We start from the raw sequence: 22,355 nt of genomic DNA, 5'->3' as shown, positions 1-22,355 counted from the left end.
GTCATGTTCTATTTAGTTTTTGTGATTAGTTCAAATGTTTGCTTATAAATTGTGCCAGCTCTTATGGGAACTGAGTTAAAATATTATCAAAACTTCTCAGAATAATTGGCAAATACAAGTGTTTGATACCCAGCATGATTATCTACTTTATAGAGTGTTTTATGGCATTCATTCTTATGGTACCTCAGCTCACCACATCAGTGGGCTTGTCATCCACATTCTGCGAAGGAGAGATTTCTGTATGTAAGGAGAGGTGGAGGGAGGTACTGTGAGCTGCCCAGGACTGCATGGGGTGCAAGGACCACCCTCTTTCCCCCTTCTTACGCTGAGGAGCTGTTGCAGGGGTGACCCAAGAGTTTTCAGTGAAATATTTGTTATTTGTGTATAGTTTTCCTAGCCCCTTGCAAAGGAGGGTATCTGTGGCTTTCTGACTTTTTGGGAAGGGATGAGTGTAAAGAAAGGAAGAGGATTCTCTTTTCTGACTTTTCTTTTTTTTTTAATCTTAAAATGAACTTGGCAACTCTGTAAATCTCCCTTGGGAAAGCAGCCCATCTATTGGAAGACTGCTCCCCGTGCTTCCAGCTTCTTCTAAAAGAGGCTTGACAACCAAAAAGCAAAGAACATCAAGGGCTTTCTGAGCCTGTTAAGATTTATGGGTTCATTTTCAATTTGGCAGCAAGAGCTGGCCTCAAATGCATCTCAGCAGAGATACCAAATAGCAACAGCCTCTTACCCCTCTGTCCAAGAGCTGCCTGGGCTTTCTGTTTGCAGCCCCTTCCCTTGCTCCAGGGGCTGACAAAGGCAAATAGAAATCCCTGCTTTGGAAAGTGCAAAAGGCCTGCAGCAGGAACTCCTGAGCCCCATGTGCTTGTGCTGTGGTGGAACAGGGAAACAGTCCCTGCTTTCTGAGGGCTCCTGGCCAGCAGCAGAGTTCCTCTCAAGCACTGACACAGCGCTGCCGCTGAGCTGCCCTGCCAGCAAAATCTCCATGAGAAAAAACCCTCTGGTGAGCACAAGAGCCAAGAGAAATCAAGTTGTGCTTAGCACCAAAGTCTGATTTATTTTCTCAGACACTTTCTCAGCAGAGTGCACATTCTATGTATTTCACAAAAAGATTCCTCAGTAAATATGACAGAAATGAAACGAAAAAAATTGTTAAGCATCGAGAGGATTTTGAACAACCACCAAATTCCTGTGCATCCTCAGAGGAAAAAGAGAAAAGTTTATGCATGTCTCCAGCAAGCCAAGGGCACCATATAAAGGCAGTGTGCCAATTTTCCTATGGATTTTTAAATGCTTTGTGTATTGAAATATGTAACGTGCATGCCAGACATGAAAATTAATGTTGGCATGTACAGTTACATCCTGCTCCATTGCTCTGTGTGTGTTTTCTGAACGCTGCCATTTGGGACTTGCCTTGTTTGAGTGGGTGGAAGGTATTTTTCCACCCAGCATCACACTTTGTCTCCTCCAAGCGTGTGTGTGTGCAGCAGTAGCTGGGCAAGATGTGGCACAAGCTGCTGGGCAGGCTGCTGAGCCTGGTGTTTGATCTGTGAAATGCCCCTGTTCCTTCAGGGCAGGTGTGGTGTGGGGGCTACTTCAGGGCAACTAAAGATGGCTGTAGGACTCCAGTACTTTCCAAGGCATTTCATGGAGAATTCTTTCCACAGTTTTGTTTTAAGACAATTTCTAATCCTTATGTAATATGTAGTGGGTAAATTTATAAGCCATTCCCACAATCCATAGGACATATGGAAAAAAACTGTCATGTTCTGTGAACATAAGTCATACCTCCAAAATCTGAATTGCAATTTCTTGGAGCCAACCACATGAGCACAAGAAATTGAACAGATACAGTATACTTATTTTCTGAAGATTCTTCAAACACCATCACCAAAAAAAAAAAAAAAAAAAAAACCAACCGAGCTGGTGGTGGTTTCCAGAGGGAAGCAGGTCAAACTATCACCACTTTCAGAAAATGCACCATGTGATAATGTCACTAGCAGTAAATTACTGCTACCTTTTTGAAAGCAACAGAGTTCCAACTTCTCAGTGAGGACCATGTTTAATTCCTGCCTGGAACTAAAAACTCTGCACTTCAGAGAAATGAGATACTGCAGGGTCAGGGAGTTCGAAAATCTCACCGGAATGTTGAAGCATCAGTGCTAAGAGGATTGGGAAAAAAAGAAAACAAAACCAAAACCTAAACAAAACAAAACAAACCAACCTATGCAAACCCCAGAAAATAAACAAGACATTATTCAGAACAAAATGTTACAGATGAACATTTTATAATGTGTTAAAGCATTTTTAAAACGTGTCATACTGACATACTCAAACTTTGGTATAGTGCCAAAAACCTTCAGGATCAACCTTAATATTTGAATTATAACCTGAAGAATTCAGTGGAATAATGCAGAGATTAGCAGCTTTACAGCTTACTGAAAATCAAACGTGTCCTAACAGAACATAGTTCAAATGTTTACAGTCATAAATCAGCTGCAAAATTGCATTATGGGGCCACATCTGGTAATTAAGGGTTAAGTCAACAACAGATTTCTTGTTCAATACAGGAGACACTTTCAAGGGTTTTTTGGGTTTTTTTCCTCTTTGGCTGGACTTCTGGGGTTTTTTAATTACCAACCCCGAGCCCTCAGTCCACACCAGGACTTGCATTGAAGATGACTTCCCTGATTTGACTTACATTGTGTGTCCCTTTTCTGAGAAATGTACCTGTGGCTTCCTTCAGGCGCTCTGGTGCACCTCCAGCCCCTCTGCTGGTGGTTCTGTGTGTTCTCAGCACTGCTTTAGAAGCACGAGATGTATCTTTGAAAGCTCAACAACAGCTGGTTGGGCCTGTATCGAGTAGTAACAGGCACCCAAATCTGCCTTCTAGCTGGGAGCACAGCCTGTGCAGGGGGAACAGGGCAAATCATCTTCTGTGCTGGCTGAGCAAGTGGTGACAGGGAGGTCATGGGAGAGCCCTTCACTGGGCACGGTTCTTTTACAGAAGTTGAACTATAGGTTAGGACTCTAAAAACATGTCCAGTGCTTCAGGGCATTAATGAGAATCTGTGCCATCCTGAATCCAGTCACTAGTGAGGTTCGAATGCTGACAGCCCTGTAACCGTGAGCCCTCCTGTTCACTTTCAGGGGAGGTAGAATGCAATCCCACTGCAGGGGATGACAGCCTTTGCCTCGACTCGATGCCCCATGCAACAAAGCTGGCTGATGCTTATACTCGTGTTCCTGGAGCAGCTGTAATCCTTGCCATAACGCCCCTAATAACACTTAGTTAAGCCTCAGAATGGCATCTTCTTGCCCTAGGACTTGTGCTTATTGGGATGGTTTGCTCTGGAGGTTTCACAAGTTTCTGTGTCTTTGAATCGTTAAAGTCAAGCAGGCAATATCATAGAACCACAGAATGGTTTGGAAGGGACCTAAATGATCACCTAATTCCAATGCCCCTGCCATGGGCAGGGATACCTTTCACTAAACCAGATTGCTCAGAGCCCTGTCCAACCTGGCCTTAAACACTTCCAGGGATGGGGCATCCACAGCTTCTCTGAGCAACCTGTTCCAGCGCCTCACCACCCTCACAATGAAGAATTTCATCGTAAAATCTAATCTAAACCTACCCCCTCTCAGTTTGAAGCCGTCCGCCTGTGTCTTGTCACTAGAGTTCCTGATTAAGTGTCCCTCTCCAGCTTCCTTTTAGGCTCCCTTCAGGTACTGGAAGGTTTCTATGAGGTCTCCATGCAACCTTCTCTTCCCCAGGCTGAACAGCCCTGACCTTCCCAGCCTGTCTTCATAGGGGAAGCACTCCAGTCCCCTTATCCTTGATATTGGGGTACAAAGTGGTGACCTGGCTCATCTCACTGTAAGGATAAGGGGAACACAGCTCCCTGTGTATGTTTACTTGCTGGGCAGAGGGAGGCCTTGCAGCTGGGGTGGGCCAGTATTCCCTGTAAGAGGCACTGGGGTACACATGGGCTTTCTGGAATAAGCCCATTCCGTTGCTGGAATCTAGCTGAAAGGGCTGCCCTGGGGGCTGGCTGGGGAAACAGTGGTGCTGCTGCTGCTGGTGCTGGCTGTACAGGGGAAACCTGTCAGGGGACAGAGTTGTGGGCTGCAGCAAAACATGGTGCTGTGTCTCCAGGGCCTGTTTGTGCTGAGCACCCTGGGGGATGTGATGGCTCCTGTGACCTGTTCCGTGCACACCACGGCACTCCTGAGCCCAGCTGTGCTCTGAGCACATCCCACCCCATGCAGGTGGGAGCATCCTTTGCTGGAAAGGGCACCTGGGTGAGCTGGTGTGGTCCAAGCTCTGAGGGTGATGAAGTGAGAACAGCTTGTCCCTGAGGTCAGCACAGTGGTGAGGGCTGTCCATGGCCCCCCTGTCCTGAGAGGTGCCTAAGGACCAGTTGCAGCCGTAGGTGCCGTCGCTGATGGACACTGCTGACATCTTCTCCAGGAGCGGCTCCTGCTGTGGCAAGCGCTGCTCCAGCCCCAGGTCAGAGCCAGGACCGCCAGCCCAGGCAGGGGATGTCTGCTCAGGACAGCTCCCCTGGGACCTGCCTGGGTAGCAGCAAGGCCCAGAGCAGCCTCTGGCTTCTCGCAGAGTTTCTGTGCAGGCATCGCAGGGTGCAGGCTCTCTGGCCGTGTATGGGGAGCACTGACACCTCTCCTCCTCTTTCCCCAGGGCCAACGGGACTTTTGTTTTGGCCCTAAGCTCATCAGCAACTGAAAGCTGAGCTTGATGTGGTCTCTCTGGATGGTAAAATTTGCATTTATTGCCATAGGTGCATTTTTTACCTGAAAGAAAAAAAAAAAAATCAGACAGGAAGTTGTCACTAGCACCAACATCAATTAATGCACACATCACTTCTCCCCAGCACTGGGTGTGATGAACACAGAAGAAAGGGGAAGTACTTTTTTCAAACGCAGTACTGTTGACTCCAGATTTAAATACTGCTGATATAAATAGCACGGTGAAGCAGCAGTAAAAGGAAGTTTCTGCTATTTTAGAAGTGTCTGATATTCATGCTTCAGTTCCTGCACTCGGTGGGCTGGGTGGGAGGCCTGTTGCTGCAAAAGGTTGCTTTAAAAAATGGCATAGGGATTTACGTCTGAGAAACCTGCACTTTGCTAGGGGGCTGTTGGGAGGGGAAAGAGGGAAATGGTTTGGATGGCAATTCCCAAGTGCTGCAGGACAATCCACTCCACAAAGTGAGAAGCGTGTGCAGGCAGGATGGTCAGCACGGCCATGGAAGCTGTGTGCGGGCAAGGATGGAGAAGCCAGAAACATCCCCTGCCTTTGCTGAGGCCGAAGCCACTTAAGCAGGAGAACAAAAAAGCATCACACCTTTGAGCAACCCCAACCCAAGTCCCTACCACACAAAGCAGGACAGCATGTGGCAGTGGCCCTTAGCCGAGGGACAGCACTGCTGGGAAGCAGGGGGCAGTTCACAGCATGGGGAGAAACCAACCATAGGGGCAAGGCTGCCATTTTTTTTCAGGAAGGACTGGCTTTTTGCTGAGGAAGTTACTAAGGGTGGGTCCGTGCCGGCCTAATGGATCATCAGGAGGCATAAACCTGGAAAAGTAAAAAAAAAATCACGGATATAAGCACATGTCTGTGCACACTGGATGTCTCAGTGAAGTGCCTTTCCCCTGCACACCTCAGGCATTAGGAAACTCAGGAGAAACGTTGGTATGAACAGAATGAGGAGCACTCAGCTCAGCCTCTCAGACATGGTGCAAGTGCTTTAATGAAAACCCTCCCCCAACAAGGATGGTGAAGGGCCAGAGAGACAAGCTTCTTGTGTTTGCAGAAACACAGGGAAAAGTCATGCTTTGTTGTGTAGGGGAACTAAAAATACTGCCTGCCAGCCTCCTCTCATGGATTTAATTCTGCTTCTTACAGGAAATAGAACCTGGAAGATAGCAACCCTTGGTTTAATATCACAAATTGGACTGGAAAGAAGGAAAGCTGGTCACTAATGCTGCCATTCAAGTAGAAAAGTTCATAGAAGAGTGACATGGGAGGTTTTAAGACCAAAGCTGAGGGAGCAGGAACTCAAGAAATGAGATAAGAAAAGCTGCAGTAAATTCCTTTCATGAAAAGGCTCATGTATTCTGCTACTCATGGGAGGTACGGCCCACAACGTTTAAATTCTAGATTCTCTAACACCATCCATCTCTTACCTGTTACTGACAAAAGAGTACATGAGCAGTCGTTGCTCAATGAACCATTTCCACTCAGGGTTTTCATTCTGCAGATCCCGGTAGTGGTCATTGGAAACAATGACTCCGTCCTTCTCATAAGCAACTTTCACTATGTAGCGATCGTCGTAGCAAACCACCCTCTTGCCTTTCACCTTCCGGGAGGGTGTGTAGACCAGGATAGATTGCTTTTCAAGCTCTTCAAGAATGTGCTGATCTGGTCGGGTGGTTGGCAAAGTAGGCAAGGGAAGAAAAGAAAAAAGGAGCTAATTAATTAAAAATTACCAGCTCTCAATCATCTGCTACAAACCTACAGGAATCTAAAGATATTTCAGCACTTCAGGAAATTCACAGTGGTGCAATTTTCAGATGCAGTGATATCTGGTGGTTATTCAGCAAATCAAAAATTAGGTCTTTTAGGAGAACATCGACTTGTAAATTTTGAGACACCCTTTTTTGATTTTTATCTGCAAAAGAATCCCTTGAATTCTACACCACAGTCTGATACTGAATCCCTGCAGTGCCCTTTTTACCCTGCTAGATGCTAGAAGGCTCATAACCAGCCCTGACATAAACTTTACCTGGAGATAAAATGTGTGTGACAAAATACATAAATTAACTTCTTCTGCTGCTGTTGAGGACACTCTGACCTCTTGCCATTCCTTCTCTGCAGGAAGGTGGATCTGCCTCCTCTGCAGACACCAAGCTGCTGGCACAGATCTCACAGATCTACTTCCAAAAAAACTGAGTCTCACTCCCCTCCACAGACTTCTGCTGATGCATTTTCTTCTCCTGGAAGGGGAACCCGTGCACCCTCTGTGTTGGGCAGCCGGCTAACAGATAATAGTCATGCAGTAATGAACATCACTGTCTCCTGGAGGGCCTCAAAAGCTCTGTAGGCTCACTGCAAGCTGACAAACTTCTTCTTTAACTCAGCTGGCAGCACCTGCTGCTTGTTAAGCAGAAGGTTCAAAGCAGTGTAACAAAGCCTTGTAAGCAATTTTAGCTGCTAGCCAGGAGCACTGAATGGGGCAATGAATTAATGACTCATTTAAGTGAGGGAAGTCTGATGCACAACTTGCACTGTGCTTGTCTTTACGGGAAAAAAACTGTACTGGGTTCTTCACACCCCCTGTCTCCAAACTGCACCTGATGGCCGCCAAATTACACCCAGGATGGTGACCTACCTGCAATGGGGCTGTCCTGTCGAGGGGGCTCCTTTCTCCAGAGCGGGACAAAAACCTTGATGTAAGTGTGCCCCCTCTCTCGAAACCAATCCACTGCCAGCTGGATCCCCCAGCAGGAGAATACCTCTTTGTTTCCATGACTATAAAAAAAAGAGAGGATGATGAGGAAAGGCTTTTATGAAGCTTGGAGTTCTCTTTAACTGAGCCAGTAATGAAAAGGCAAAATAAACAGTTTTTTTGTCATTCACCAGTTTTCAAGAAAACAACCTGGCATGGTGTCCTGGTGGGACAAATCCAAACACCTCTTCCAGTACAGCTGAAAAGACTTATCTGAAACAGTTTGGATACTTAAAAACAGAGGTATCATATCCCCCACTTCTGTGACCCAAGCCTTTTCCTTCCATCTGTATCTGGATGGACTTAAGTACAAGCAAGACCTTAGGCTTTGTCAAACCCTTCACACAGGTTGTCTGAAAAAGGTTAGAGGAGTGAGAGTTTCTTCCTGCACAAGCAGAAACCCATGAGGCTCTCCTGTGAGAAACAAAATGTGGGAATTTTCTTCTGTGGTAACAGGGCTGTTAGAGATTTTAATGGCTGAAGTGGCTGCATGTGTGATCACAGGGCACTCCACTGGTAATCTTTTTTGGAAACATGAGAACATGTGGGGGAAGGAAAACTGTAAGAGGCAGGATGGGAAATATAAAGAACCTAACCCAGGACACCAAAAAAGGGACAATACATCAGTGGGCATGGCCACAGGCACCTCAGGCCCACTTTTATCTTGCCCTAGTTGGTGGATATTTTCTTCATTGCACAGAGAGGTAGAAAAGCCGTAAGACAAGTGTTTTAGAGGTGCCAGCAAAGTGGGTTCTGAACAATTCAAAATGTAGCATAAGACCAGAAATAACCTCAAGGAAAACAACTAGGGGTGACATCCCTCTAAATTTCTCACCTTCCCTGAAAATTCCTACTGCTTGGCATTCACTTACCTAAAATTTGACCACAGTGCAGTGCATGTGTAAAGGAAGGCCATTTGTTAACTACCTCGGCACAAGAAAACGAAAATAAACTGTGCACCAAGTCCTAAATGGATAAACACCCTCACAGTATTGACAGAATGCTCATCCTTCTACTTTGACCTTCCTGCATGATATTGCCAGTCTCACTCAGGCTTTCACCTCTGCAAAAAGCCCTTGTGAATGACTCTCTTGGCTGCTATACCCACCTGCAGTCACAGACCAGGCAAGGACAATGCCACAGTCTTCAATGAGTCTCCCACCACCACATCCCAGGGATCCATCTCTAGGTTCTGCCTACATCAGCCTCATAACCAAAGCTCCATTTTACAGCCATTAAAAGTTTCTGTCCTGAAATGGTGACCACAAATGAAAAATAGCACCATTTGGTGGAAGAAACCTGGTTGCCTATTAAGAGGTATCAAGGCAATAGGAAGTCATATAAAACCCTTAGCAATAATAAATGGCCTGAAGTGCTTGACATACCTAATCTCCATTTTAGAACAGCTGTTTTGTTTGGTTTTAAAGGATAGGATCTACCCAGGATACTCATAACATCACCTGGACAGGTGAATTGGAAATTTGGGTGACTTTTTCAGATAACTGCCTTTAAAAGGCAGTCCAGGTACAACTTTGATGCCGTGACTCAAACATAAGTTCAGCAACAGCTTTCTTTAATATTGACTACTTGTATATGTAATCCTGTGAGCTTTAGGAAGGCAGTTCTAGGTGTACCCCAGTGCAGAAAGTGAAGTACTCAAGCACAAGTGGTTGGCCAAAAGGCTGAGTGGAACAAGCAAGATGAGGCACCTGGAGCTGTTCCTCAGCGTTATCACTTAATCCAGCTACTGCCACACTGCTACAGCCAGACCTGGGGGCCATCTGAACCACTCTGACCACGTGTGGGGGGCGGTGGTGTCCCCACTGAACACCAGGGACTGCTGTGCAATGGAGCAGGGCCCTCAGGGCTTTCCATCCTCCCTGCATGGGCACAGACTGGCTCCTGTCAGTCCCCTTTCCCACACAACCCTGAAATCCATGGACCATAACGTACCCATGATCTGTCATAACTCAAGGTCATCTCTCCCTCCTGCCAGCAACAGGGTACACTGCACCTGGGTCACAGACCAGCAGGGCCCATCTCTCAGAAAATGAAGCAGAAATTTGGCATCTTTGTTACTCCAGCAGTTAATCCATCATTAGCACTCAGGAAGTCCTTTTTAAATTGTGCCATTCCAACTCCTTTGAGAGGAAGTTTAGGCAAACCAACTTCTTCTGAAAGCTGCAAATGGCCCCATCTCCACCTGGCCATGACACAGCATCAGCCACAGCTTTGCCAGAAAGGCCTAGGGAAAGGCCTCTGTAGCTACCACAGCTTTAAAAGTAGCTGTAAGTGCAAGCACTAGAGGAGATAGCAGCCTCTTTGGTGATGCATGTGCAGTGAATATGGTTATGACAGTTCCTTTTCCCTATTAACACAACTCCATTTATTTTTTCTACCAGCCTTGCTAAACTTCCCATGGACAGGCTGGCAGGCAGCTAAGTTTCTCATTGCATCTGATGGAAACACAAAGTGTGCTGAGATGTTTGCTGAGTGAGACTGGCTGAAGGCAAGGTTATTTTCAATTCAGCTTCTCTGGGTGGCCTGATGGATGCTTGAAGACTGCCAACTCGCTTCATTACCCTGGGGCATCCACATCCTTTTCAAAGCCTTGCACTGCACAGTGGGCCCTCAGTGCCAACCCCGAAATGCTCCAGAAACACCAATCCTAAGATGTAAATACAAATGCTCAAGATATTTTTCTTCATGCAGAAAACTGCCACTTGAAGCTCTAACTTCTTGATTGTTTCATCCCTAAACTGCTGCTTCTGCTGCACTTTTATGGTTGTTGGTGATGATGATGGAGTTTTTCCCCAGCAAGGGAACCTAATATCCCTTTCCCCTGACATCTGCAAACAGTCCTTCTCTGCCTGATAGTAGCAAACCAGAAAAATTAAGGCAAGGATACTGAAAGCACTCACCAGGCCTACCCTGTTAGCCAAAGCAAATGCCATTCAGCACCACTTTGAAAGGCATCCAGGAGAGGAAAGCAGCTCCTTCCAGGCTGCGCCCTTTCAGTACCAACTGAACTGACAAGCTCAACAGTCTCCTCCATCATCCACAAAGTTTTTATCAAGACAGAGGTTGGGACATCTGAGAAGAGCTGTAAAACCTTTGCCTTTCTGAAGCTCAAAGCTGCTGTGCCAAGAGAGCTGAGAACAGAGCACGTGGCCCGTCAGGAGTCATATCGACCCTGGCACACTGAAAGGGTGGGTGATCAGCTCTGCCACACTGCCTGAGCGGGTGCTCAGTTCTTTCGCAGAGGCAAGAAAGACACCCTGAGGAGGGGCTTGGGTGAAGAGGCAAAGCAGGGCAGGAGAGCCTAACACCTGGCTACTGAGCTCATGGCCCAGCGAATGCCAAGCAAGTTTGCTCTGTTGTGTATTTCCCACTCCTCCGGAGCTGCCTTGAGCAGGGAACCTTGGTTTCGGTTGGGATTTCTCCCTTCACCCACAAGATGGCATAATTTGCTTAGTCTCCAGTTGCTCTGGATGTGCTTGTCCACTTTCCTCTCTAACCAGAGGGGGCGTGGTCTCATCTCACCTCACAGGACTGCTGACTGAAGGAGGAAGCCTTCCTTTGCCCTGTCCCAGCCTGCAGGGATGGGCTTGGCCCTGCTGAGTGGACAGGGAAGTTAACAGAGAAATGGATAGCCATTTCCTGGACTCTTTACTCCACATTGCCTGGATAAACAGAGGCCAACCCACTGCTGTCTTTGGACATCCCATCCACAGGGACATGCCAGGCTCCCCATCTGTAAGAGTGCTTTCACAGTGCCAGGGCACAGCTCAGGAAATATAGTTGACCAGGATGGGCTGATGCAACATTTCCCAGAAGAAGAATGACTAAGGAGGAAATGAATCTATTCAATACAAGTCAACTATCAATTCCCTGATATTTCCCTAAAACAGAAGCCAAATCGAAAACCAACAAAAATTATACAAGCTGGGAACATTTTTGGGGTTTACTTGCAAGTCAAAGTGGTACAACTGTGATATTGTTAGAAACCACAGCCACCTGACTTTATTTCCCCTCTCCTTCTTAGATTAGTTGGGTGGTCTGTCTATCTATTCATCAGATTTTCCTGGAAACATCTCAGCATATCGGTTTGGAAATTCTAGGTGCCCATTTGAAAAGGGGGAGTAATTTAATGGTGAGCTCAAAGGGAGAGACACTGCCACAAACAGTAGTGGTTGGACAGAGGCTGCCCTATAAAAAGTCAGAATGTAGAGAGAGCCAGTAACTGCATGTGATGTGCATATTCATGGACCTCAAGAGAGCAGGTCCTTAGAAGCTGTGCATCAGCCAAAGAACAGGAATAACCAATTGTTCATACGTCAGATGCATCAACGCACCTCTCACCCAAAGGAAAAACACACTTCAAGCCATCAGTTTTAAAATTCAAAAGCCTCAGAGGAAGAGAGATGCCTTTCAGGAGCTTACCTCATTGCAACATTGCTGCCATCGATCACAATGGGTCTCAAGCAATTGGAAGCATCACTTTCATCTTCTCCAAGCCACTTCAGCCCCGGTGTGGTGCTACATGATCCACGGGCAACCAGCTTTAGCTGGGAAGGCTGAGGCTGGTTCTCCAGAGCTTGAGGTTTGCTCCCCATCCGAATCAGCTCTTTCAGCACATCATCCTCCAGGGCCTCTTGGCCCAGGTTCTCCAGCACTTTGCAGATGTCCTGCTTACCATAGCCCAGCTTGCAGAAGAAATCCAGCTTGCTCTGGTGCACTTCCACCCCTGCTGCAGAAACTTTTCTGGAGCGTGGTGGCACCACTTTGCTAGAAATTGAACTGGCCAGTGCCATTTTAGCACACAGTTACGTTCCTTTAAACTCAGTGCTCCTGTCTTCCCAGCTATGTCCCACAGGCATCAGCTTCTGGGAGGGAAAGATTAGAAATAACAAAACACAACCATTGAGGAAGAACATGCAATCTCTCAGTTATTTGTCTAGTGCACAGCAGAGACCACCAGATCAGCTGTCTTCTCTCTGAGGAGACTATCCAATCTTCTCTCAGCATTAAAGCTTTTTTCTGGTCTGCTCTTAATTATAAAAGCATCAGTGTGTCCCATGCAATGTTCGTCACTCTCCAAACATTATGTCAAACAGGTGTCACCTTACTTGGAGAGCAGCGCCAGGCTGCCTGTATGCAGACAGGCTGCATGCGTGAGTTGGTTCTTCAGACTTATCTCACAGGAAATGACACAAAGGGGATTTTCAACTTGCTCTGTGGCTTGTCAGCCCAAGATAAATATCTGTCAAATTCTACTGGATGGGCTCAGATGCCATAGCAACTTAACAAGTATAGCAAATTTCATCCAGTAATTTAAGGAAACATGCTGTTTGCAAAGTATCTGGAAACTCAGATTTTTTTTTTATAGTTTTTTTTTCCTGCTATGTGTCTGTCTGTGTCTGCGCAGACATAAATTCTGAAATTCTGTCACTCATCAGTTCTGATGACGCCTGACTACTCTTTTCCTGTTACTTGCTATTTCAGTGAGGGCTTTTATGTTCAGAGAAGCAGCTTGTTTTTTTGAAAGCCATCAGGACGGTGCTTGGAAGCAGGTGATCCAGAAAGTGGTTTCAATTTCACTTACGTTTATTGTCAAGAGAAACTGGTAATTCAGAAATGAGTGTACAAAAGTAGCAAAAAGCTACTTCATATTCTCCAGAACTGCACCACGTAAATTTCTGGTCTACCCAGTGAATGAAGGTGATGGGCAGCATAGTCAGGGATACCCAGAGCTGCTTCAGCCCAACAAGCATGACACAGAAGAGCATACATGGTGACCACTCATCTATCAAGCCAAACACCTTCAGTCACCATTGGCTTGCTTGCACTGAAGCATCTCTTGCCACATTTCTGCAGTTATTGGTGCTACCTGGTTAGAAGCTGTGGCTGGTTCTTCTACCCACGTGTGGAATGTAAGGGTGGCCCTAATCCCTTTGCTGATTGCGGTCAGATGCAGAATTAACTGACCAAACAACCACCTCCATGCTGAGCCCAGAGCCAGAACCACATCCCACACACCAGCTCCCCTTCCTGGTCTGCCAGCCATTCCCTGCCCAGCAGTGGGCCACCCCAGGAGCCAGAAGCTGAAACCTTGGGGAAGAAGGCATGGAGGTACTGGAAAGAAGGAGCTGGGAGAGGATTCAGAGTAAAGCTCCTCCCCAAGGCATAAGAGCCGCCTCAGGCCGTGAGGAAGATATCCATGCTGGGTTCAGTTCAATTAAAACTGATTGGTTCAGCAGGAAAGCATGATAATTAGTTATAACCCCACCTCATAAAATTTTGACCTTTACTTCTCTGTGTAGCTTTATACATTTCAAGTATTCTGTGGAACAAATCTGGCTCTCAGTTAAAGGTGACAAACAGCATCAATAAAATAAAAAATACCTTAAATATATCATAATTTTAAGGGGAAAGCAGTTACTGTGTGTATTTTTCCCTCTAAATTAAAGCATTGCTTATTTTAGTCAGTGACAGTTTTTCCTTATGGTGCACTCTGTAACAATTTTTGCATCTAATCCTTGTTTTTAATTCATTGACTAAAGATGAAAATTTTCATTACTGAAATGATTTCTCATCTTTGAAACAGCTACTCTCTGAGCTGATATATGTTGATGTAACCAAATAAAGCAGAAGCAGTCACATCTGGGCCAGCAGCACAGTAAAACCTGCTTCCAGCTGTGAGGTCAGTGGCTCCAAACACTTCATGTGTACTACTTGATTTTTTAAAAAATGCCTACGTTACTTTAATAAATTATTGTTAATTGAAAACTTCTGTTAGTATCTATCTCCAGGTTGAAAAGAAAATATTTAACACATATTTTAATAGCCATTACTATTATTTTCACTGTACTTCTGTCCACTCTGGTGCTCCATCGGAGGCAGCACCAAGCCTGTGGTCCATGTCCGCACCCTTTGCTTCCTTTTGCAAAGCTTGGTCCTTCTGCACAAGCAGTGAATCCCTTTGGCTTGGTAAGTACAGGAAAAGCTGAGCTCTGGATGGCTGCCTGAGGTTGATGTGATGCAGTATCAGCCATCACCATCAATATGGTAATTCTGCAAAGTTAACCACTGGAATTCTACTGCAGCATGGCCAAACATTAAGAGTGGGCGATAGAGTCACTGCAGGGTTTTCACCACAGAGACCAATTTTGAAAAACTGAGATGGAAGCCTCGGTCACAGACAACACTGAGGTCACCCTTCTCAAGGGGGAATTAAAGGGCAATAAAATCCCTGGCTTACACATTCATAAACAGTCAGGAATGTGCCCAAGTTCAGCATGTCAGTTGGTTGCTTATAACCAGCACAAAAAGCATATGACAAGAGGAGAAACTGTGCATCACAGAGTCCACCTTTTGCTATCACAAACAGGTTGTGAAATTCCATTTACAAACTTTATGACCTTCACTGGCAAACTACTTAGATTTCCTCCTGCCACTTTCCTCCCTTCATCTCAGCAGACCCCACTGGAAGCTGGTTTTGTTTTCACTCCATTGAAAGCCAAACTCTTCTCATATCCCAGATAAATTTTCCATATATAATGGTATACCCATCCTATGTTCTAGCTTAAAAAGCACTCTCTCTGTGGTGTTGTGACCCCTCTTACACACACAGAAGAAATGGCTTCAGTCAGGTTTCCAAAACTCTCTTTCAATCTTAACATTTTAGAATGTTAGTATTTTAATGAGTACTTTTGACCAAAAAAATCAGAAGACCTCTTATGATTTTCTGCCTTTGGTATATTTTGACAGGTTTTTAAGATTAGAAAATCATAATTGAAAAAACTTTTCAAAAAACGTGGTGGTAACTACATCTTGAATGACTTTAAAGAGTAATTTTTCCTTGTCCTTCCACCAGGTGTTTGCTCCACTTGCGACCAGTCAGAGCAGCACCTCCAGCAGCCTCAGGCCACAGAACCACAATAAGGACCAGTTTGACCCAGAGGGAATTAGGGCTCCTCAAAACCCCCTCCCCAAAGCCCTGCTCTGCCCAAGCAGAGGCAGAGGGGACACAGCCCCAGACAGACCTGGCATTGGTTGAGGCAGAGCAGGTTAGGTGTTATCTGAAGTGCTTGTGTATGCTGAGCAGCACAAGCAGCACAGCTACAGCTCCCTGCCACCGCAGTGTTCCCCCTCACACCTCAGGGCTGGACCACTTCTTCCTCCTTCACCACTGAGAAAAATGCTGCAAACCACCTATGACTGACAGCCCATTTGAGCCCTGCCATGAGGTCTTTCTCCAGAAGGCAGATGGGCTACTCTGCCTTCAGGAAAATAAGAATTTTTATTTTCACAAACTAAATGTGAAATGTTTTATGTGCGTTTAGATTCACATGAACTCTTCATAACAAGACCGGTCATTTGTTTTCTTGGTGACTAAGAAAAGATTTGCCTTTTTCTTCCCTACCTTCACTGCTCCATTTGCTAAAAACAGTAAAGCCAAACTTCCCAGGGAGTGAGCTGTGCTCACAGGCAACCCACTTGCTCTGCACCTTACCTGGCAGTTGCTCTTTCTGTGTCCCAGCAGTGTTGTCGCACCATGCTCCAGCCAGAAGCTGGATTCAGAGCAGTACCAGGCTCACAAGGAAGTCACCAACTTGTATTTAAAGGTAAGGCTGATGTCAGCTGAGAGCAAAGAAGTGCAGTGGGCAGAAGTAATTTTATAGGAAGGTTTTACTTCCTCATTTGGCTGGCCAAGCTCTCATATAACCATCGTTTGATAAACTTCCGCTTCATTTTCCAAAAGGAAAATAAAATAAGAGAGGTTCCCAACACATTTCTATTCTTAGTCACAGGCAAAGGTTAGTCAAACTCACTCCAGCAGGGATCCAGAACATTGGGTAGTGAGAACATAGCATATGAATTCTGGGTCAAGTGAAAAGTTTTCCACCAGGGTTGCTGTACCAAGTTAGCATAGCCTCATTCCCGTGCATCTGGCAAATTCCTGGCCTTCAGGGATACACAGAAAAAAGTATTTTTAAAAACCAACATTTTGCTTAGCACCCAATATTGCAAAGCCTCATTCAAACACCTCCGTGTCTGAGGGAACCTGCTCTGGGACACTACAATGAAACATCAAAAACCAAACAACCCCTTCCAGCCTGCTGGTGCCTCAGTTGAAAGGCTGCTTCAGAGACACTCAGCCTCTCCACAGCAAAGACTGACAGGCACTTCTCCATGGCCACCTGATGTTTTCTGCTTCTTCCTTACCTCGTGGCAAAGAAATATGCCTCAAATCCAATTTTAGGCAGCAGGAAGGGTTGGAGGCTCAAGGAGGGGTTGACCTCTGGGACCCTTTGGATGCTTCAGACAGCTCTTGCAGATGCAGTGCCCTCTGCCCCGAGGGAGGGTTGGGGTGGCCCCACTGTGGAAGGGGAACACCTCTGCCATGGTCACAAGGCAACACACCACAGCAAGGTTGACCTTTCCCAGTCAGAAATCCCACTACTTGCATACTTTGTGGGAGGAAGCAGGGTGGCCGAACCCCTTGTAGTGGTATCCTCTTTAATCCAAAGAGTGGTTGCTGGTTGCTGCAAGCCTCACCGTTGCTTCCTGGATGTTTCCAGGTGATGATGATGCCTTTGCATCACACCCAGACTCCTGGAAATTCTTTGGGACCCAGGATGCCCTGCTGCTGTGTAAAACAGTGCCCAGGCAGTCACAGGATAAAGGGGCAGCACACAGCCTCCTCTGTCCTACCTCTGGCACAACACTTTCTCTGATCCACTAAGCTCTGGCTGGGCAGGTTAATGCCACAGAAATAGGGGCATGCTCCTAAGATCACAACTAAAGGAACATGTGGGTTCCCTGCTGCCCAGAACGGCTGTGAGAGCAGAACAGCCACAACCCTTGACTCCTCACTCCTTGGACTCAGAATTACACAAAAAGTTGGAAAAGACCTTTGAGATCATCAAGTCCAACCTAAACTCCAAACATCCCTGGAGAGGAGGGATCTTCTCTGCTCCATTTAAACTTTCACAACGCCACACACCTCATCACAAGACCACCACGAAGCAGTACTATTGGAAAAGAAAGTTGCTGCATTATTTATAACCCAGGCAGGCAACAGAGGAAAGCACACTACACTGTGCAGTGTCATTGCAACCCCTACTTGTCAGTAAAATGGATTTTTTACTACATAAATAGGAGCAAAATGGATCCTATAAAAAGAAAAGCCAATTAGATAAGAGAATTTTAATTTCTGTTGAAATGACTAAGCCCGTCTACTGTAAAAAGCCATGAGCAAAAAGCCTTTGACATCATTCAAATTGTAGGCAGACAATTAAGGCAAGACCCTTAGCCAATTCCTGACACCTGTCAAAAGCCTTTACCTAGGTGATCCCCAGTTACCAGAAAGAAGACCATGAGAAATAGAGGAGCATATTTAACTTTTCAGATGGCCTCACACCCTTTCGCTCACCAGAGAAGACACACATTTGAGCACCCAAGGCTGTGGTTTCATAGACATTTCCTTTCTCTGCTGTGCTCCCTAGTGCTGACAAGCACGCTGAGTTTTCCCAGCACAAATTTACTGCTGCTCAAGCCCATTGTTATGCTCAAGAAGGAAAGACCTGCAGTAGGAGTTTTCAGAAGGGAAGATCTCCCCACTAATGGATGTTCCAATGCTGAGCTGAAGACTGAGGATTTACTGGTTTGTGAAACAACTAGACCTTCACCAGAAAGAATCACTATCGACCTCAAAGTGGGGCAGGCTTATTGTGGCAGCTCCTGGAGGCTACGGAGATGACCAAGCATGACTTTCAAGGAGGCTCCCTGTGCAAAACCACATTCCTGATGGTTAGACTTCTGCATGGAAAAAACATTCTCTTGAAACTGGCACTGTGGAACACCTCAGGTGTTTTGGTCTACACACTCCACTGAGGTATTTGCTTTGCTAAAGAAAACGGTCATTATTGCCTCAGCACAAAAGAAAAGCGTTATCACCCTCTGCCTCATGTGAAAAGCTCACCTGCTGTGAATACCAAACAAGCATACATGCCCATAGTAACACAGTGAAAATTCTTCAGCCCCTAATCAGCAGAAGAAGGTCAGGATAAAGCAAGTGCTAAATCAAATGTAGGTCTATTGCCAGCAATATTTTTAATAGTTCTGGAACTAATACATTCTCCATCCTGCCTCAAGTGAGAATATTTCGCTACTCCCTTCAGGAAGGCTTGGGTCAGACCCTCAAGCCAAGCTCTCTCAACAGTACAAGATACACTCCCGATTTTAACTATGGTTTTTTACACACTATTAGGCAAAATCTGGATGTCTTCTGCCAGTGAAATTCTCTCCCTGTTGGAGACACTGAAAATCTTGACTTGGAGACAGGTGTTCAGCCTACATCACTAACTTAGTAGGTCCTACTAGAGTACCACCAGCTCAGTTACTGACAAGCAATCCCGTATTCAGACTGGCAAAAAGCCACTACCTTTAGAAGAGGTATGCTTGCCAAAATGACCACCTTTCCTACTTCCCCAAAACTATGCTGCTGTAGCAAGCACTCCATCTGACCACAGAACAGGGAGAAAAAAAACAGGAAAACCAATTTCAGTAATGTAGACAATGGTAACTTCCTGGAAAATTTCAACCCCATCCATACGGTCTGATGTAGCAGGATCCCTACTTGGTTTTGCCTAAAATACCTCTTTTTCCTTCTTTTATATAACAAGATACTGCTATGACTCAAGTTGTTTTCCACTGGGCTTAAAATAAAAAAGTACCTTTTACAATCAGAAAGTCCCAAACAAGTTTCAAGTTCAAAAATTTACTGCCGTTCAGGTTAAGATTTCAGAAGGCTCTTGGAACTGTCTTTCAGCTTCAATGATTTATTGTAAGCTTGTGAGACCTAACCCTACATATGGTCTGCTGGTACTTTTTAACACAGCTACCACGTTTAACCAAGGTGATACTGGCTTGCTCACTGAGAAAAAGCACATTCCACCAGACCAAGCATTTCACACAAAAATACAGCCATGTAGCCAGTATATACATAAATCTTACTGTAATTTAACATTTTTCAAATTGCTTGTGCTACCCCTGTATGCAACAAGTGATTGATAGAAAAGGAGAGACATTACCCATGCTCCAGGAAGATTACAAGCAAAACCTGTAATCCTGTCGTCAATAATGTACAAATTTTACATTAAAAAAGTCAGGCTACAGGAAGGCGAGATGGACAAAGATAAGAGCAGCAAAAGAATCAGAAATTGTTCTAAGCTTCTTGAAAATTTTAAAACGCTTGTCCAAATAACTAATAGATGAGGGAAGGCGGGGGAGAATTTGTTTTGTTTAGCTTTGTTTGTGTGGTTGTTAGGGTTGGGTGTTCTTTTGACAAGTGGAAGGAAGCAGGTACAGAGCATTACCTCCAGAGAATACAGGGTTACCATGACTGGGTTTGGGTAACTCCCAGCCTGCAACGCCAACCACTTGGATACATCATTTATGCTTCTTCTCCTGACTTGTGTGATGTCTGTGGGATTAGAGAGAGATCTCTGTTGCAACCTACCCCTCTCCCACTTGCCTTTAGTGCTCTACAACCAGGTCCTATTCACAACATGGGTTTAGCCAAGTCCACTCCAGGTCTTGGACTCGAGCTCAAGAGATCTACATAGAACTAAAGGAACTACACCACATGACATCAAAATAAGTCTCAAACTTACTCAAATCCATGAAACAAAACAGTTCAGAGTCTACATCATATTTTTAAGCTGTTGCAGGTAAACTCTGAGGAGCTGGTTTCTAAGCCTTCAACTAATGAACAAGGAGCCTAAATCATGAGGAATCCCCCTTCAAACAGGCCTCAGCTATGTCACAGTGAGGAAGTTGATGTTTCTGCTACAATATTTTCAATGCTATTTTCAACATTAGAGAGGAAGGTGGGGTTTTTCGTTCTGTTTTTTAACTACCACAAGCACCACAGGTCAATACTGAAACTGAGGCTGGAGATACGGCATTGACGAAAAGGAAATGACAGGGAAGTGTGAATTCTCATTAGATTAAAACAAGTCAACTCTTCGACTCCCAGATAATGAAGAGTCCTGTCCACTCCAACACCTCTGGCTGGACAGGAACAGCAGGAAATGTTTGTGGTTTCAGCTGACCATACAGCTTGTTCGTGCAATTTCCAAAAGAACCACATATACACAACTGTAATTTCTGATGACTGGAGCAGTAAATCCCATCTACCTCAGAGTGCTCGGCTGTCTGTGCATGTGCCAGGTGAACAGCAATCCCTCCAGCGTCAGCAGAGACCAGCAGCCCTAAGATTTAGTACTTGCCTCCAAACTGGAGGCTGTCATTTGATCGCCTATTAATATCACCATATTTCTGAGCATCCACATCTGAAAGCTTCCTCTTAAAACAGAAACAGGTAATTTCGCCCATCTGAAGAAACTGGGTATTTTTAAAAGCAGCAGGGCATACTGAAAATCTGAAACCTGAAACCTTTTGGATGCACTGATTTTTTAACCCTTTATTCTGAAGACTTTGGCCAACAATGCAAATGGACTATTTACTTCCATATACTACTCATTTAAACTTTCAGTTCTTAAGCATTTACCTGTTTCAAAGAAAACAGAAGCCATTTCTGCTGCAGGAAAGTGAGCAATTCACCTGAAATAGGGTGTTTGTTGCTAAACATTGATAAGTATGTCCCACAGATGGTTGAGGGCTAGCTGAAGCCTAGGAATGACTGCTGAAACTCTGATGTTACATCACAACTCTCCAATAAGAGGACCTCTGGTGTTCAGCAAGAATTCAGCTTTCTCCCCAACTGGAGGCTTTTTTGTTTGTTTGTTTCTATGACTGCCATTTCCTAAAGAAAGCAAGAACGCAACTGCTTCACTATCTCCATACCCTTGTCAAATCTGGCCAGTCTTTCTGCAAGTTAAAAATGCAATGTAGAAAAGAAGGACAGCAGGACTGATAACAGTATGATAGTGCAAACTTTGTTTAACAGAGCAGGCCAAGAGGAAGAAGAGCTCAAGACAACCTACTGCCTCTGCAGCACTACTCTGAATGCACCATATCCTGACCTAGTACAGTTCCTCGGAATCTTCGTATGCCCAGACTAAGGCAGAAACATTCCTGAAAGGAACAGTGAGCAGTCCTCAGCCCCAGATTCCCTGAGACCTCCAGGAACAGGCCTCCTGGCTACCTCTCCTCTGGAACAGAAGGCTCTCGCTCAGACTCTGCAAGGATGGCACCAGCCCCTGCAGGGTCTCAGAGGGTGTCATAGGTTAGCAAGCATAGTCCCGGAAGGGATGTCCTTGCTAAGGGGTGCTTACAGTTTCCTCTGGGACCTGATAGAACCTATCAGCTGGCCAGTTTGAATATGGACAATTCTCTAAGCCACTTAAAGTTGTGACCACCTCTGTGATCCACATTTAAGAATAGGCAAACTTCCCCTCCAAGCTCTCTCTCGTTTCCGGTGCTGGCACAGGTGGCTGCGGGCCCCGTGTGGGGGCCAGCGGGCCCGGCCAGGCCCTGCTTGGGCCAGGCCGGGCCGGGCCACGGCCACCCTGGAGCCGATGGACCTGTTCCAGCTGTGGAACCCCCCCCACTGCCTTGCCGTGGGCAGCCGGAGCGGCTCGGCTCTCCCCCCTCTCCACTTCGATAAGAAAAATTCAACATTCCAGCTGCAAAGCTGCAAGGCCGAGGTGAGATTAACCCTTTTATTGCTGTGAAGAGATGAAAACCTGAGGGAAGAGAGAGAGGAGATGCTTAAAGCTGAAATTCTGTTGTGAAGCTATGATATATCAGAGTATCCTGTTGTAATTTCATGAAGATATGGGGGGTGGAGTGTTC

At 45.6% G+C, this 22,355-nt stretch overlaps 1 protein-coding gene across 1 annotated transcript; it reads right to left on the bottom strand.

Moving 5' to 3' along the window:
* Window positions 1–3,582: 3,582 nt before the first annotated feature.
* ZC3H12D (zinc finger CCCH-type containing 12D) lies at window positions 3,583–21,854 on the bottom strand. The gene is made up of 6 exons (XM_019291150.3): window positions 16,045–21,854; window positions 11,973–12,415; window positions 7,413–7,552; window positions 6,208–6,442; window positions 5,490–5,596; window positions 3,583–4,815 (listed from the first exon to the last, which is right to left on the bottom strand). Exons 2-6 carry the CDS (start codon window positions 12,341–12,343, stop codon window positions 3,809–3,811), a joined length of 1,860 nt encoding a protein of 619 aa, XP_019146695.1. The 5' UTR covers window positions 12,344–12,415; window positions 16,045–21,854; the 3' UTR covers window positions 3,583–3,808.
* Between the last annotated feature and the right edge of the window lie 501 nt (window positions 21,855–22,355).

The sequence above is a fragment of the Corvus cornix genome, chromosome 3 (assembly GCF_000738735.6).
Source record: "Corvus cornix cornix isolate S_Up_H32 chromosome 3, ASM73873v5, whole genome shotgun sequence".
Taxonomy (NCBI): domain Eukaryota; kingdom Metazoa; phylum Chordata; class Aves; order Passeriformes; family Corvidae; genus Corvus; species Corvus cornix.
The sequence above is the reverse complement of the archived record's forward strand: the minus strand, read 5'-3'. Positions and strand labels throughout refer to the sequence as shown.

What these genes read in the sequence shown, in the direction of transcription:
- ZC3H12D (XM_019291150.3), bottom strand. Translation starts at nt 12,343, where the DNA reads ATGGCACTGGCCAGTTCAATTTCTAGCAAAGTGGTGCCACCACGCTCC. An exon ending in ACAGGACAGCCCCATTGCAG is followed by an intron (nt 6,443 to 7,412) that starts GTAGGTCACCAT and finishes CCACCCGACCAG; the next exon opens with ATCAGCACATTCTTGAAGAG. An exon ending in TACTCTTTTGTCAGTAACAG is followed by an intron (nt 5,597 to 6,207) that starts GTAAGAGATGGA and finishes TTACTTTTCCAG; the next exon opens with GTTTATGCCTCCTGATGATC.